The sequence below is a fragment of the Vicugna pacos genome, chromosome X (assembly GCF_048564905.1).
Source record: "Vicugna pacos chromosome X, VicPac4, whole genome shotgun sequence".
In the NCBI taxonomy this organism is placed as follows: Eukaryota; Metazoa; Chordata; class Mammalia; order Artiodactyla; family Camelidae; genus Vicugna; species Vicugna pacos.
Genome location: NC_133023.1, coordinates 45,799,633 through 45,812,500, shown reverse-complemented (window position 1 = coordinate 45,812,500; position 12,868 = coordinate 45,799,633). Strand labels below are relative to the sequence as shown.

The 12,868-nt window shown below is 38.2% G+C and overlaps 1 protein-coding gene across 1 annotated transcript; it reads right to left on the bottom strand.

Moving 5' to 3' along the window:
- Window positions 1-215: 215 nt before the first annotated feature.
- LOC102525370 (zinc finger X-linked protein ZXDB) lies at window positions 216-11,637 on the bottom strand. Its single transcript, XM_006219744.4, has one exon. The coding sequence runs from the start codon at window positions 11,577-11,579 to the stop codon at window positions 9,111-9,113; it is 2,469 nt and encodes an 822-aa protein (XP_006219806.2). The 5' UTR covers window positions 11,580-11,637; the 3' UTR covers window positions 216-9,110.
- Window positions 11,638-12,868: the final 1,231 nt, after the last annotated feature.

The following is a 12,868-nucleotide window of genomic DNA, read 5'->3' as shown; positions in this document are numbered from 1 at the left end:
CTATATGTGCATATTTTCACCATTCTATATAAAATTGCTGTTTTTTTTCTCCTAATCTTAGAAGGAAATTTAAAATGACAAGCCAAATTCAAATGTATCTCCATATTTTCTAATAATTTGTATTTAAACCCTTTATCAATATGAATTAATAGCAGCAGTAGCAAAATAGAGATACAGTTAAAAATGTCACTATGTCAATTAATAATGTTGTTTTTATTAATTACCAAAAGTACAGTAATATGCATTTCTTTGGCATTCTGTATTTCCCACAAACACACAAACTTCTAGAAAATTCACTATAAAGCAGCTTTCAGATAAATCGTTACATCTAAATTTTAAAATACTCTTAAGATTTCTTTCATAATTATCTATGCAATAATTTCTGATTTTAGTTAAGAAATAGGCAAAATAATAGGCAAAACTAATCTATGGTTTTAGTATATTCACGCAAAAACTTGTACACAAATGTTCATAGCAGCATTATTCGTAATAGCTCAAAAGTGGAGACAACCCAAATGTCCATCAACTGATGAGTAAATAAACAAAATGTGGTATACCTATTCCATGGAATATTATTCAGCCATATAAAGAATAAAGTATTGATACATGATACAACAGACATGAACACTGAAAACAGTATTATATTAAGTAAAATAATCCAGACATAATAGGTCACATATTGTATAATTCCCTTCATATGAAGTATGCAGAATAGCCAAATCCATAGGTACAGAAAGTAAATTAATGATTTCTAGGGGATGGAGGATTGCTGCTTAATGGGTATGGGGTTTCTTTCTGGATAATGAAATATTCTGGAAATAATTGTGATGGTTCCACAATATTGTGAATGCACTAAAAAAAACACTGAATTATAAAAATGGTTAAAATTGTGAATTTTATCTCAATAATAATATAAAAAAACAAACAAAACCCTTAATCTATGCTTTTAGAAGACAAGATAATATTTCTTGGTTCATGGTAGTAGCGGGACTGGAAGAGGACATGAGGGAGTTTTTAGATCCTGGTAGTACTTTACTTCTTGATCTGGGTAGTACTTACAGGGATGTATTCACTTTGTGAAAATTCACATAGCTATATATCCTTATGATCTGTTTGTAAATATATGTCATGTTTCTATTAAAAATATAAAAAATAATACATTTTACAAATAAAATGCTCCACAGCCAGTTATGAATCAATATATGGTAGCTTAAAAATTAAAGCAAGGAATGATTAAAATATACAATATAGTTTCAAAACTGATAACCTATAAGTTGTTATCTGAATGTTTATTGAATGGAAAATGCATCAATATTGCAAAGGAAAATCAAATAAAAAATTAATTATCAACTTTAAGGGAATGAATCAAATACATTTATTTTTAAAATACTTTTTAAAATATTTGGAGTAGAAATAGTTGAAAGCACCAAACATTTAAGATTATCTGTCATATAAAATAATCCACAGCATCTAATTTGACCACATTTTGGCATTTCATAGGCAGGTCTAAATTTGGAAAACTTTTCATTTCTATCTTCATGGAATTTCTAAAAGCCAGATGGTATTAGATAGACAGGTGACCAATGTTACAATAACATCTATTTGAAGGTTTTACTTTGCTAACTGTAACTGGAAAATACTGGGCATGTTTCAAAATTGCCATTGTACTTTTATACAGATTTTTGAAGGCCAAACACACTTAGGAAAAACCAAAACATTTGGGCTAAAGAGCAAACTTAACTTTTTCTCTTTTTTTTGTTTCAATTTTTCTCATCTTCGTTTTTGGGAAGAATTTTCAATGTTTTTTTTTAAATTGAGGTAACATTTTATCTTTGAGGAATTTTTTGCCCCAGAAGAATTTAAGGTGAAGGACGACCAGAATCACTTTGCTAACAAGATGCAATGCAATGAATCTTTACAATATTCAGTAGATTTGGTACATGGATTTAGTAGTGAAAAGGACTATTCAATACCTACTATAGATACAGAAAACAAATTGGTGGTTGCCAGAGGGGAGGGAGGTGGAGGGTCAGGAGAATTGGGTGAAGGGTATAAAGAGGTAAAAACTTCCAGGTATAAGGTAAGTAAGTCACAGGGATGTAATGTACAGCATAAGGAATATAATCAATAATATTATAACAACAGATGGTTACTAGACTTATTGTGGTGATCATTTCATAATGTATAAAACTATCAAATCACTATGTTGTACACCTGAAACCAACATAATATTGCATAATACTGTGTCAATTATATTCAATAAAAATTAAACATAATGCAAATCAAACAAATTTTTTCAGGTCTCACCTAAAGAAACACTCAGTGCTAGATATAGAGTCTTCTAAAAACAGACTATAATATGCTATAAAATATATATGATTAATCAGCAAGATTGATAAATACAAATGTATTTATTTATCTGTTGATTTAACAACAGAAATGAATCTCTTTTTCCCAATGAATTTGTCCTTCATTCCTTTCCATAATATCTCTCTGTTATCTAGGAAAGTAGTACATCTAGCGTAGATTTCTCCATTTTCAAGGTAGTCAAATTCCTAAAATTATAATTACAAATACTTATTTTAACAATACTCCCAAGTCCTACTGCTTTCTAAGTACACAAACAACGACATACCCATGGGAAAGTTAATCTTCAAATAAAAATACAGAAAAACAAGTTTTACTTAACATTTCAGAAAGTGAGAAAAAATAATAAATATATGACATCTCTTTTTTCTATTATCATGTCATGACATCTGATACACTTCTTATTGATGTTATTGCTAATTAAAAATAAAATAATAATAATTAGCTCTAAGAAACACAGGAAAATTAAGGTGACTTTAAGGGGGAAAAATATTTTATTTCCTTAGAAACATCAAGCGTTAAGTTTAGCATTAACTAACTAATGCCAACATGAATCAGGAGGAAAAAAAAGTATCTGTCCAGCAGTACATATTCTAAAATTGGAACTAGCCTGGAATGAACTGCTGCTCTATTCACTGAGTCATTGTTGGTAGAATTTCCACTTTAGCTCTCTGTTTTGGCTAATTTCCCCACAAACAGATATGTGACCAACTTCCTTCTTCCACATCCAGCATAATATAGTCTCATACTTCAGTTATGTCTCTCCATCGTAAACAGGAAAGGGAAGTAGGTCCTGATAAAGATTGATAATTTCTTGGCTTTATTCCAAAGTGAGGATGCCTGAAAGTTGAAATGTCTTTGTTTTTGCTACCATTTGTAACTCATTTGCATCTTGGAAACATACTGCTGCTTGTCACTGAAGAGAGCTTTATTTTGCCATGATGGACTTTTTCCCCTTTCCAAACGTATTAAGCTACTTATATTTTATTAAGAATCTTAAATGCTTGCTTGATGACTACTCTGACCCTCACCGCATAACTGGTGAAGTCTCAGGATTCTCTATGCTAAATTCCAGTTCTCAGTCCTAAATATCATATGAAATCTATATATTCTTCTTTTCAAATAGTGTACCTATATGAAATACTTACTTCCTAATTAAAGTCCTTGTTTTCCCATTTCAGCAAATTAAAATTTGCTTTTGTGTCTAATATAAGGAAAGGTCATTTTATTTAACTTAATACTATTTATTAATAGTCTATAGTTTTCCCTTTGAAAATAACATATTTATCTTATATGATTTCCAAAAGAACACTTTCAGATATAACATTACATCCAGGATTCAATCTAGTATAAATAAAAATAAAGCATAATTTAAATTTTATTTACCAAAGGATTTTGCTATAATTATTTAAGTCATCACTCAAAATTCCATTTAAATTTTAATTTAGGATAGTTTAACCTAACTGCTATATCCCAGATTAAATTTTAGAGTCTTAGAATTTTTTTAAATAGCTTTTGATAATCTGTGCATTGAATTTTTCCTTATCCCAAGTTTTAGTCCATGCTCTGAAAATGACAGCTGCTATTCAATTTAAATCTTTATTACTCCAAAATGTAACCAATTAGGACTTGATTATATATTATTTTTCATTGCTTGAATTTTTGTTTCTCTGTCTAAATAGTAATGTGTGTGAGCATAAGGACAGGAGTTGTCAAATAGATGCTCAAAAATGTTTGTTTGAATGAATTGATAAAATATACTTTTGTTTTAAACCTTACATTGTCACACACAGAGTAGGCACTCAACAATTACCAGCTGTTTAATAAGCTGATAACAATAAGAGATATTCCTAAGGGCTTCACACTTTATTAACCTTCTTAAGAATCATTGTCTTGCTTTGTTTAAAATAATGAATTATTTTCTGTAGGCCAACTGTTTTTCATGTCCATAAATGTCAGCAGGAAATTAGAATGAGGTGAAGTGTTCTGTTGACAATGCAGGAAAGCAAAATTCACTATCAAACAAAATGTAATTGCTAGGTAATTATTTATGCTACTTGTTTATCTCACATTTTCTTTGGACTCCATTCCTTGAGTTATCACAATTAGTAGTAAGGGTAACAATAAAAAGGAGAAAATAATGTTAGGGTATGTAGATAACAGAGAACGTAATTCCTATGACTGAGTTCATATATCATGTTAGTTAATCACAGAGGGGATTATAAGTAAGGAGCCCCAAGGATCACATGGAAAGTCGTTTTGGGCAATCTTAGGCCTATCTCTTACAATATGAGAAAAATGTAGGTAAAATTCAACCTAACAAGGGTTATATTGAAGAACTATTGAAATTAATGACTAAACAGCATCGCCCAAATTCTGGAGAAATGATTTATTATATTACTAAGTACCACATAAAATATTCATTGAATATATGTAGTAGGGAAGAGAGTAGTAGTAAGAAAGAATTGTTAGACTGAGGTGACATAGCTCATTTTAATGCAGAGTATTCTGGGAGGGTATTGTATGAGGTTGAAGAGGCCCGTAAGTACTTAAAGGTAAACAGGAGTACTAACACTGAATGTGAATCTGAGAATATATGAAGGAATCAAGGGAGATGATACGGCCCACACTGTCTAAGGGTGTGTGTAATCCACAATGTGTATAGTTCAGTCAAGGATAACTGATTTATCACTTCCCAATCAATTAAATATGTCCTAAACTAATCATCTTTCAATATATATTCCTGAAAAGGTTATAATACCCAACCTTTTGTCCATATTAATGAAATGTAATTTTTAGTTTCCAAAAAATATCCTTAGAGTTATTTCTGATCTTCCTTTCTTTTTCTGATGATGTCCCATATATGCAATGGGTCACCAATTTATATTTCTCTAATTTAAAAACAACTCCAGTATCTGTCTTTTTCTGCCATGACTCTAGTCCAAGCTTTCATCACAGAACCTTGAAATTATTACAATAGACTCCTAAATGATTTTCCTATCTCCCCTCATCAAATCCACATTGTACATATACACTATATTAAACTTTCTACATATTCATTTGATTTCTTAAATATATTTACTGATTCTTAACCATGTCCAGAATGAAGTCCTATCCACTGCAAACGGTTTTTATAGCTCTTCAGATATTGACTCTATTATTAGCAGTCTAATCCTAACACTTAGCACTTACCAAACACGAGCCCTGCATTTGAACTAGGTTATCTTTCCCAGTGTTGTGTGGCCAATTCCATTTCAAAATCTTTCCTTCTGGTTTTTCACCCCTGGCTGGAATTCTTCTATTCTCTTATCTATGTAACTGAATGAAACCATCCATTAAAGCATAGCTACTGCCCATCCTTTTCCTCCAAGTCATTCATTTGGTGTCTGAAAACTTGCTTGCTGGTATTGTTTAGTTGTGAAATATTTCATGTGCATTCCTATGTCCTCTCTAAAATTAAGATGAAGTTCACATTTTATTCCTCCTATCTATATTCCTGGTACTCTTCTACCACATATTTTGTATATAGGCAGTAAATTAAGTTGAAATATACAATGAGGTCCCTAGCTTAAAACTTGTTACCAAATTGATTCAGATTTGAAAAGTATAAAAAAAATTTATTTGTAATGAGTGATTTGCTTTTAATATATTGTTGCCTTCTGACAAAGTGTTTAGATAATCTGTTTTCTACATTCCCAACACACATTTAGCTTTTTAAAAAAATTGGTAAGCAAATATTTTGTTCAAAAGAAAAAATACATAAATATCAGGTCATCCTTATATTTCATTTATCATTATTATTAATATTTCATATGAGCTGCATCTAAATTAGGTTAAATTCAGTTTCATTATTACCAAATCATCAAGTGGATATGTTTGATATTAATAATTACTAAGGGATTACAAATATTCCCAAACAGGGAATTAATCAGTGCTTTATCTGGAATCAAGGAATAAATGTAAATATCCTGTTACACGAAAGCCTTCTCTTATTTTTACTGGATGGGAATATGAAGAATTTAATCAAGAAAAAAATGATCCTTATATTCTATCAAGTTTCACTTCCATTATTTAAGGCTTTCAGTTATGTAATACTATAATGAGATCATGGTAAAAATGTCAAAATAAACATATTTTAACTCATGATGAAATGTTCCACAGAGTCCCCTGGATGTGAACCTTCCTGCAAAACATTTTGTTACTGTGTTTTCAACAGGCAAAATTTTAATAAACCAAAGACTGAAGAAGCACAAAAAGCAAATGAGATAACATTAAATCATATCTCATTTTTTTAAAATGGCAAATTTATGCCAACACTAACAGAAATGTAACCATTATGGTTGTATTGACACTTCTGATGGTAATTTCATGCCATTTTCACCATCATGTTGGGATAACAATATTGAAAGAGAAATCTTTTGAACAAATTGACTGAAAGAAACCATGTGAGCCTATAAACAATTTCATATTTTTATCAACAAAAATAAAATCTGTTCTTTGACAATTCCACAGAATGTAACAAAAGTATATTTTGTGGTAGTTTTTAATGAGAGGTTAGAGAGCAAAGTAACAGGATATTAAAATATTTTTCTGGTCATACATATTAACAGATGCCTATGACCTGCATGTTCATCTCAGGTACTCTACATTCCTATCTGTAGGAAAAGAAGAGTAATTTATTTAAGAGGACTTAACTAATGACAACACATTTCTAAAATGGACTTAAAATCTTTCCAAAGTGCTGAGGGAGAACTGTTAAATGGTTAGAAACAATCAAATTCTGACCATATCATTGGATTACAAATTTATATATACTTTTTGCTTTTTCAATGAATGAGTACAACCAATTTAAAAATTAGTACAGATGCATTTGAAAATGGCAAATTGTAAAGTGCACTGCCAAAGTGCTATAATTGTTATCCACAAACGTACATACAATCAGCATCGAGTTAGAATGTTTCAGAGCAACTCATAGTGTTTGCTAGCAGAACTACATGGTGAAAAATTTCGGAAAAATAGAAAAAATACATGTCTCACTAAAATCTTACATAAAATATCACCACTATTATTTGGTTAATATATAAACACACTGAATTCTAAATCCAGAAAGTAATTTCTGAATGCACACTCAGACTTGAAGTAAATACTGTGACTGAAAAACGAGCCATGCGGAGAATGGCTGAGAGATGGTGACCATGAAAATTACTTACCTAATTGAAAAAAAAGAGATCAACACAAGGACTGATGTGCACGTGCTACAGAAGAGGTTGGAGAGGGAGCAGAGCTTGCAGATGGTAACAGACATGAATTAAGGTGGAAGAGAACAAGTGGTTATAAACAAAAGTGATCAAGAAACTCAGAAGAGTAGAATGAAAGTTGATATATATATATATATGTATACACAGATATATATACATATATACACGTACAATTAATAATTACTAAGCAAAATTCATTTGTAATGTGAGTTAGGTAAATTTTAATATGACCTACAATTGAAACTTTGCCACAATTATCTTACAAAATTGTGAGGAAGAGATATAACAATTGTGAAATTGCCACATAAATTGTAAAATGCTATACTGATGTAAGACAATATTACTCAAAATGCAAATAAAAACTCTCATTCCAACCGTGACAGAAGGCAAACAATGAGCTCTCCAGGGCAGACAGGTGAGAAAATCTTACTCTGGTCCATTCCCAGATTTTCATGGAACCACAAGCTCTCCAGTCATTCTATGGGATGGTTTTGCAAGCAGAGCAAAAATACTATAACTTGGTCTAATGGACATGTTGGCAAAGTCACATGAATTGCGTGGAGAAAAATCATTAATCTGTAGAAGAAACAGATTCCCTTTCCTGCTTCTCAATCTGCTTAAAGCTCTACTTTTTGCCACAAGTATGATATTAAATTAGACTAAACTTTTATTTAAGAAAGGGAATAAGAGGGGCAGGTAAGGTGACAAAAATTCACTAAAACCTATCAAAATACACAACATTTTCCCTCCAAAGCTAATTTCTAAGATAGAAAAAGATGTCTGAAATGCATCAGGTATGTGGACATCACAGTGACAGCTTTACAGTTAGGGAACTGAGGGTTAGTGAGAGGAAATGACTTATTTAAGGCCACTTATTCAACACCACAATGTCAGTATTTCTGGGTCTGAGTCACATTAAGGCCCTGGCACGTTCACCAACATAGCCTTTCATCAAAAATAGAGACTAGAAAGATAAACATGTAAAAAGAATCAACCCACATGTTCAGCTTTCTTCTTAGTGCCACTATTAAATTTTAGAAATATTTCAGCATTGTGTAAAATTTCCATTAAATTTTTAAGGTTAAACACTAGTTCCATGTTCTCTGATCATTAATTCTCAATGCACTCTCCATCGTTAGGAGCAAATCCAACAGTTAATCATAATAAAAGGTCCTAAAATAATCAAGAGCACAAAATCATGAAAACAGAGCTGAAATAACCTTAGAAACAACCTATTCAAATCACTTGATTTTATAAATAAGGAAATTAAGGCTCAGATACATAAGTGACTTGCTCAGGTACACACAACTTGTCAGTTCCAGGCTCAAGATCACAATTTAAATCTCCAAAATTCTAGCCCAGGGCTCTGTTCTTTTTCAAACCTGTAAGAAATGACTGCATTTAAACATTTAGTCCAGAATATTCTTAAAATTGAATATCATCAATAAAAGTAAGCCATGTGGCAAGGAATGAATAGAGTTTAGTTCATACCAAAAATGAGCTGCCAGTCACTGTGATAAGGTCTGTTTCTTTCTGAGACCCATGGTTTCCTGCTGGATTGGAGAATCCAAACTGGGTTTCTTCCTCCTGTCCAAAGAAGTCGGAGCCAGGATGTACACTCCATTCCGTTTTGGTTGGCGGAAGTAGTTCTGAGACACTGTTTTCACAAAGGGTGCTTGAAGGAGTCAGAGCATCTGTGTCTACTGTTAGCTTGCTGCTGGGGGTCAAAGCCTGGGGCTCTTGACTCGAGTTTTTCATAGCCAAAGAGCCCAGAGATCCCAAGGACCCCGCACTTAGACTTGAGACGTCATCCATATCTAAGGGGCTCTGCTGAAAACCGGCAGCTGTCGTTCCAAAAAAGAGTGAGGTATCCAGACTTTGAGGAAGGTCGCTGGTGGCCATCAAGGCCGGAGGGTCCACAGCCTGCCCTAAGGAATTATTATTATTGGCAGGGAGGTTCCCTGCTAGAGTTGAGGTCACAGAAGCCACATCAATAGTCAGGATTCCAGAGTTCACCAATGCCGTGTCCAGCACTGCAGCAGAACTATTACCAGGCACATCAGAGAAGAGAGACACTAGCTCTGCATCACTGAGGTCATTCTGCCCCTGGCTGGTAAGTTCACTGCTAGGCGTAAGAGAATTTGCAGCTTCTAGCTGAGCTAAGAGATCCTGGCGGAGGCTGTGCCTTTTGGCCATGTGGGTCTTCATGCTATGCTTGGATGTGAAGAGTTTATTACAAGTGGAGACCGGGCATCGGCTTTTCCAAGTGTCCACATCCTGCAAGTGTTTCTTGGAGTGAATGTAGAGACTACTGCGAGCAGAGAACCTGGCACAGCAGCCTTCCACAGGGCACACGAAAGGCTTTGTACCCAGGTGGGTTATGCTGTGGCCTTTCAGGTGTTCGGCCCTTGTGAAAGATTTCCCACAGCCTTCCACAGGGCACATGAACCTCCGGTCATCGTCGTGCTTCCTTTTGTGCCTTAGGAGTTTGGACATGCTGGTGAAGTTCCAGCCACACCCCTCAAAGTCACAAAGGAACGGTCTCTCGCCGGTGTGGCTCCGAAGGTGAATTTTCAGCCGACAAGCCTTGTCGTACTGTTTGCTGCAGCCAGGAAAGGAGCAGGAAAAGAGTTCCTGTTCCCTGAAGTGGGCGCGGTTATGAGAAAACAGGGCACTCACTGTGATAAACGTCTTCTTGCAGCCAGAAAACGCGCACTGGTAGGGCCTCTCAGGCTCGAAGTGGCTGCGCTGGTGGGCACTGAGCTTGGCTTGCGTGGGGAAGGTCTCCTCGCAGACCTCGCATTTGAACGAGTTCTCCTGCTCGTGGCCCTTCATGTGCGCTTTGAGGTTATACACGGTGGTGAAGCTCTTGCCACAGCCTTCTGCCGGACAGCCGAAGGGCCTCAGTTTGTCGTGCGACTGCAGGTGCCTTTTGAGCTTGTAGGAGGTGGTAAAGGTCCAGCCGCAACCGCCCAGGGGGCACTTGAAGGGCCGCTGGCCCTGGCTGCTGCTGTGCGTCAGCAGGTGCACCTTTAGCTGGTGCTTCTTGGCGAAGGTTTGTCCGCACTGCGCCTCAGGACACAGGTACAGCACCACGCCCTGGCCCGGGCCGCCGGGCCCGCGGGGGCTCGCAGCAGCAGCCGGGCCCTCTGCTTCCTCCTCGGGAGCAGGGGCGGGCGCGGGTTCGGCCCGCTCCGCCAGCAGGAGGTCAGGCGGCAGCTCAGGACAGTCGCCAGGCTGCGCGGCGTGCGGGATCCCCGCTGGCGGGACGATCAGACCCCCGGGCTGCGGGGCAGGGGCGACCCCAGGAGCCCAGGCTGGCGGTGGGGGCGTGGCCAGGGTGAGGACGCCGTTCTCGAAGCGCAACAGCAGGTTTTGGTTGTGAATAGTGACGGTGCCCGCGAAGGCCGCAGCGGGGCCCAGGCCTGGGGCGGGGATCGGGGCCAGGGCCGGGACTGGGGCAGGGATAGCGGACAGGCTACTGGGGCCCAGGCAAGGGCGGCCCTCGGGGTTCGCGCCGCTTTCGTCCCCCTGGAGCCGTGGGCCCAGCCCGGCCTCCTCCCTCCATACGGGCCCTGCGGCCTGGCCGGCGCCCGCGGTCTCTACGTCTCCACCCACCGGGTCCAGCAGCACCAGGAAGAAGTCATCGCTGCCGCTGCCGCTGCCGCCACCGCCACTGCCGCAGCTGCCGCCACCACCGCCACCGCCGCCACCAGCGTGATCGGGCCTCGGCGCCAACGGGCTCGGGCCCGGGCCCGGGGAGGCCGCGCGGGCCTCCTCACGCCGCCGCCCGGGCCCGCCATCTTGGGGGCCCCGGAGCAGCAGGAGGCGGCGCGCGGGGGCCTGTCCGGCGCGCGGGTCAGGACCTCCGTGGATCCGGCCGCCACCCCCGGGGCTGCCAGCGCCGCCGCCCTGTCGCGTCCCGCGGGCCGGGAGCAGCCTCGGCATTTCCATCTCCGCGTCCGTGAGGCTCCACTGGAACCAGAGCCGCGGAGGAGGCGCGACCCCGCCCCCTGCCGCGGGCCCGAACACGTTCCTGAAAGAGAAAAAAAAAAAGTGTGCAATGCGCAGAAACTGGCCCTATCAGATATTAAAACGTGTTTAACGCCACCGTGATTTAAATATTCTGGTAACTGGGCTCTACAACAGAACAGAAAGCCCAGGGGCAGCGCCTGGTATTCAGAAATAAGTTCCACGTTTAATATTAGTAAGAAATCAAGGAAGTCTTCCCAGGTACAGGAGAAATGACCTCACTCAGTAACTGGTGCTTGAATACCTTAGATATCTATCTGCTAAACGCAACCTCACTGTATGTACTAAAGTAAACGCACCCCCAGCCCCTCCCATTGCTAAGTATGGTGATTAGTGCTTCTCAGGTGCGAAACAGTGTTTACTGGATGGCTGGCTGGATTGATAGATGAGAAGATGAGAAAAAATTCCTGAGAGAATACACTATGTGTCAACATTAACCTACCATAGTGCTACCAATTCCTACTGAAAATGATGTCTTTTAAAATTTTTTTCCTGGACAACTTCCATATCCAGAACTGTCTTGAGCAACGTCCTCAGGAAAATTTGTCGCACAGTTAAATTTTTTGTCCTGCTGATGCAGAGATTAGAATGAGTTAGAGGTGGGGCCAGAACGGATTAGCACTGTTCAGCCTAGAATGCCAAGCTTGGAGGATGAAACAATTTGTATTGAAATCTGGAAAACCCAACCCACTCCTGGGTTCTCCCTATAAGGTGCACAAGACGAGATGTACCAGTTAAGTGGGACAAGGTTAAACCCTAAGTCACTGCAATGGACTCTTCTGAGAAAAAGGCACAGATGACCATGCCCAAGCGCCCCATTGAGTCTGCGTGCATTTAAGTGTGGTGGCCCAGTCTCATTGTAATGGATTTGGCCTCTGATGGCTAATAATGCTCTTGTAAACGATGATGATGATGGTGATGATGATGATGATGATGATCCAGTTTGTCTGTCATCAGTGAACTGGGAATTGATATAAATATAGGCTGAATTATCTGGCAAGAGAAAGGCTTGGAGTGATGACTAGATGATGGGGTATCTATAGTTTAAATAATCCCTTCTCTCCTCTTCTTTCAATGATAATGGGCACCTGCTGATCTCTTGATTAAAAGATCAAGTTTTTCGTCCATAGCAAATCAAACCTCATCCAAACTTCTACATCACATATTTTTCTCTGTATTAGATTTTTGGAGGAAGTATTTTTCAAACCTGA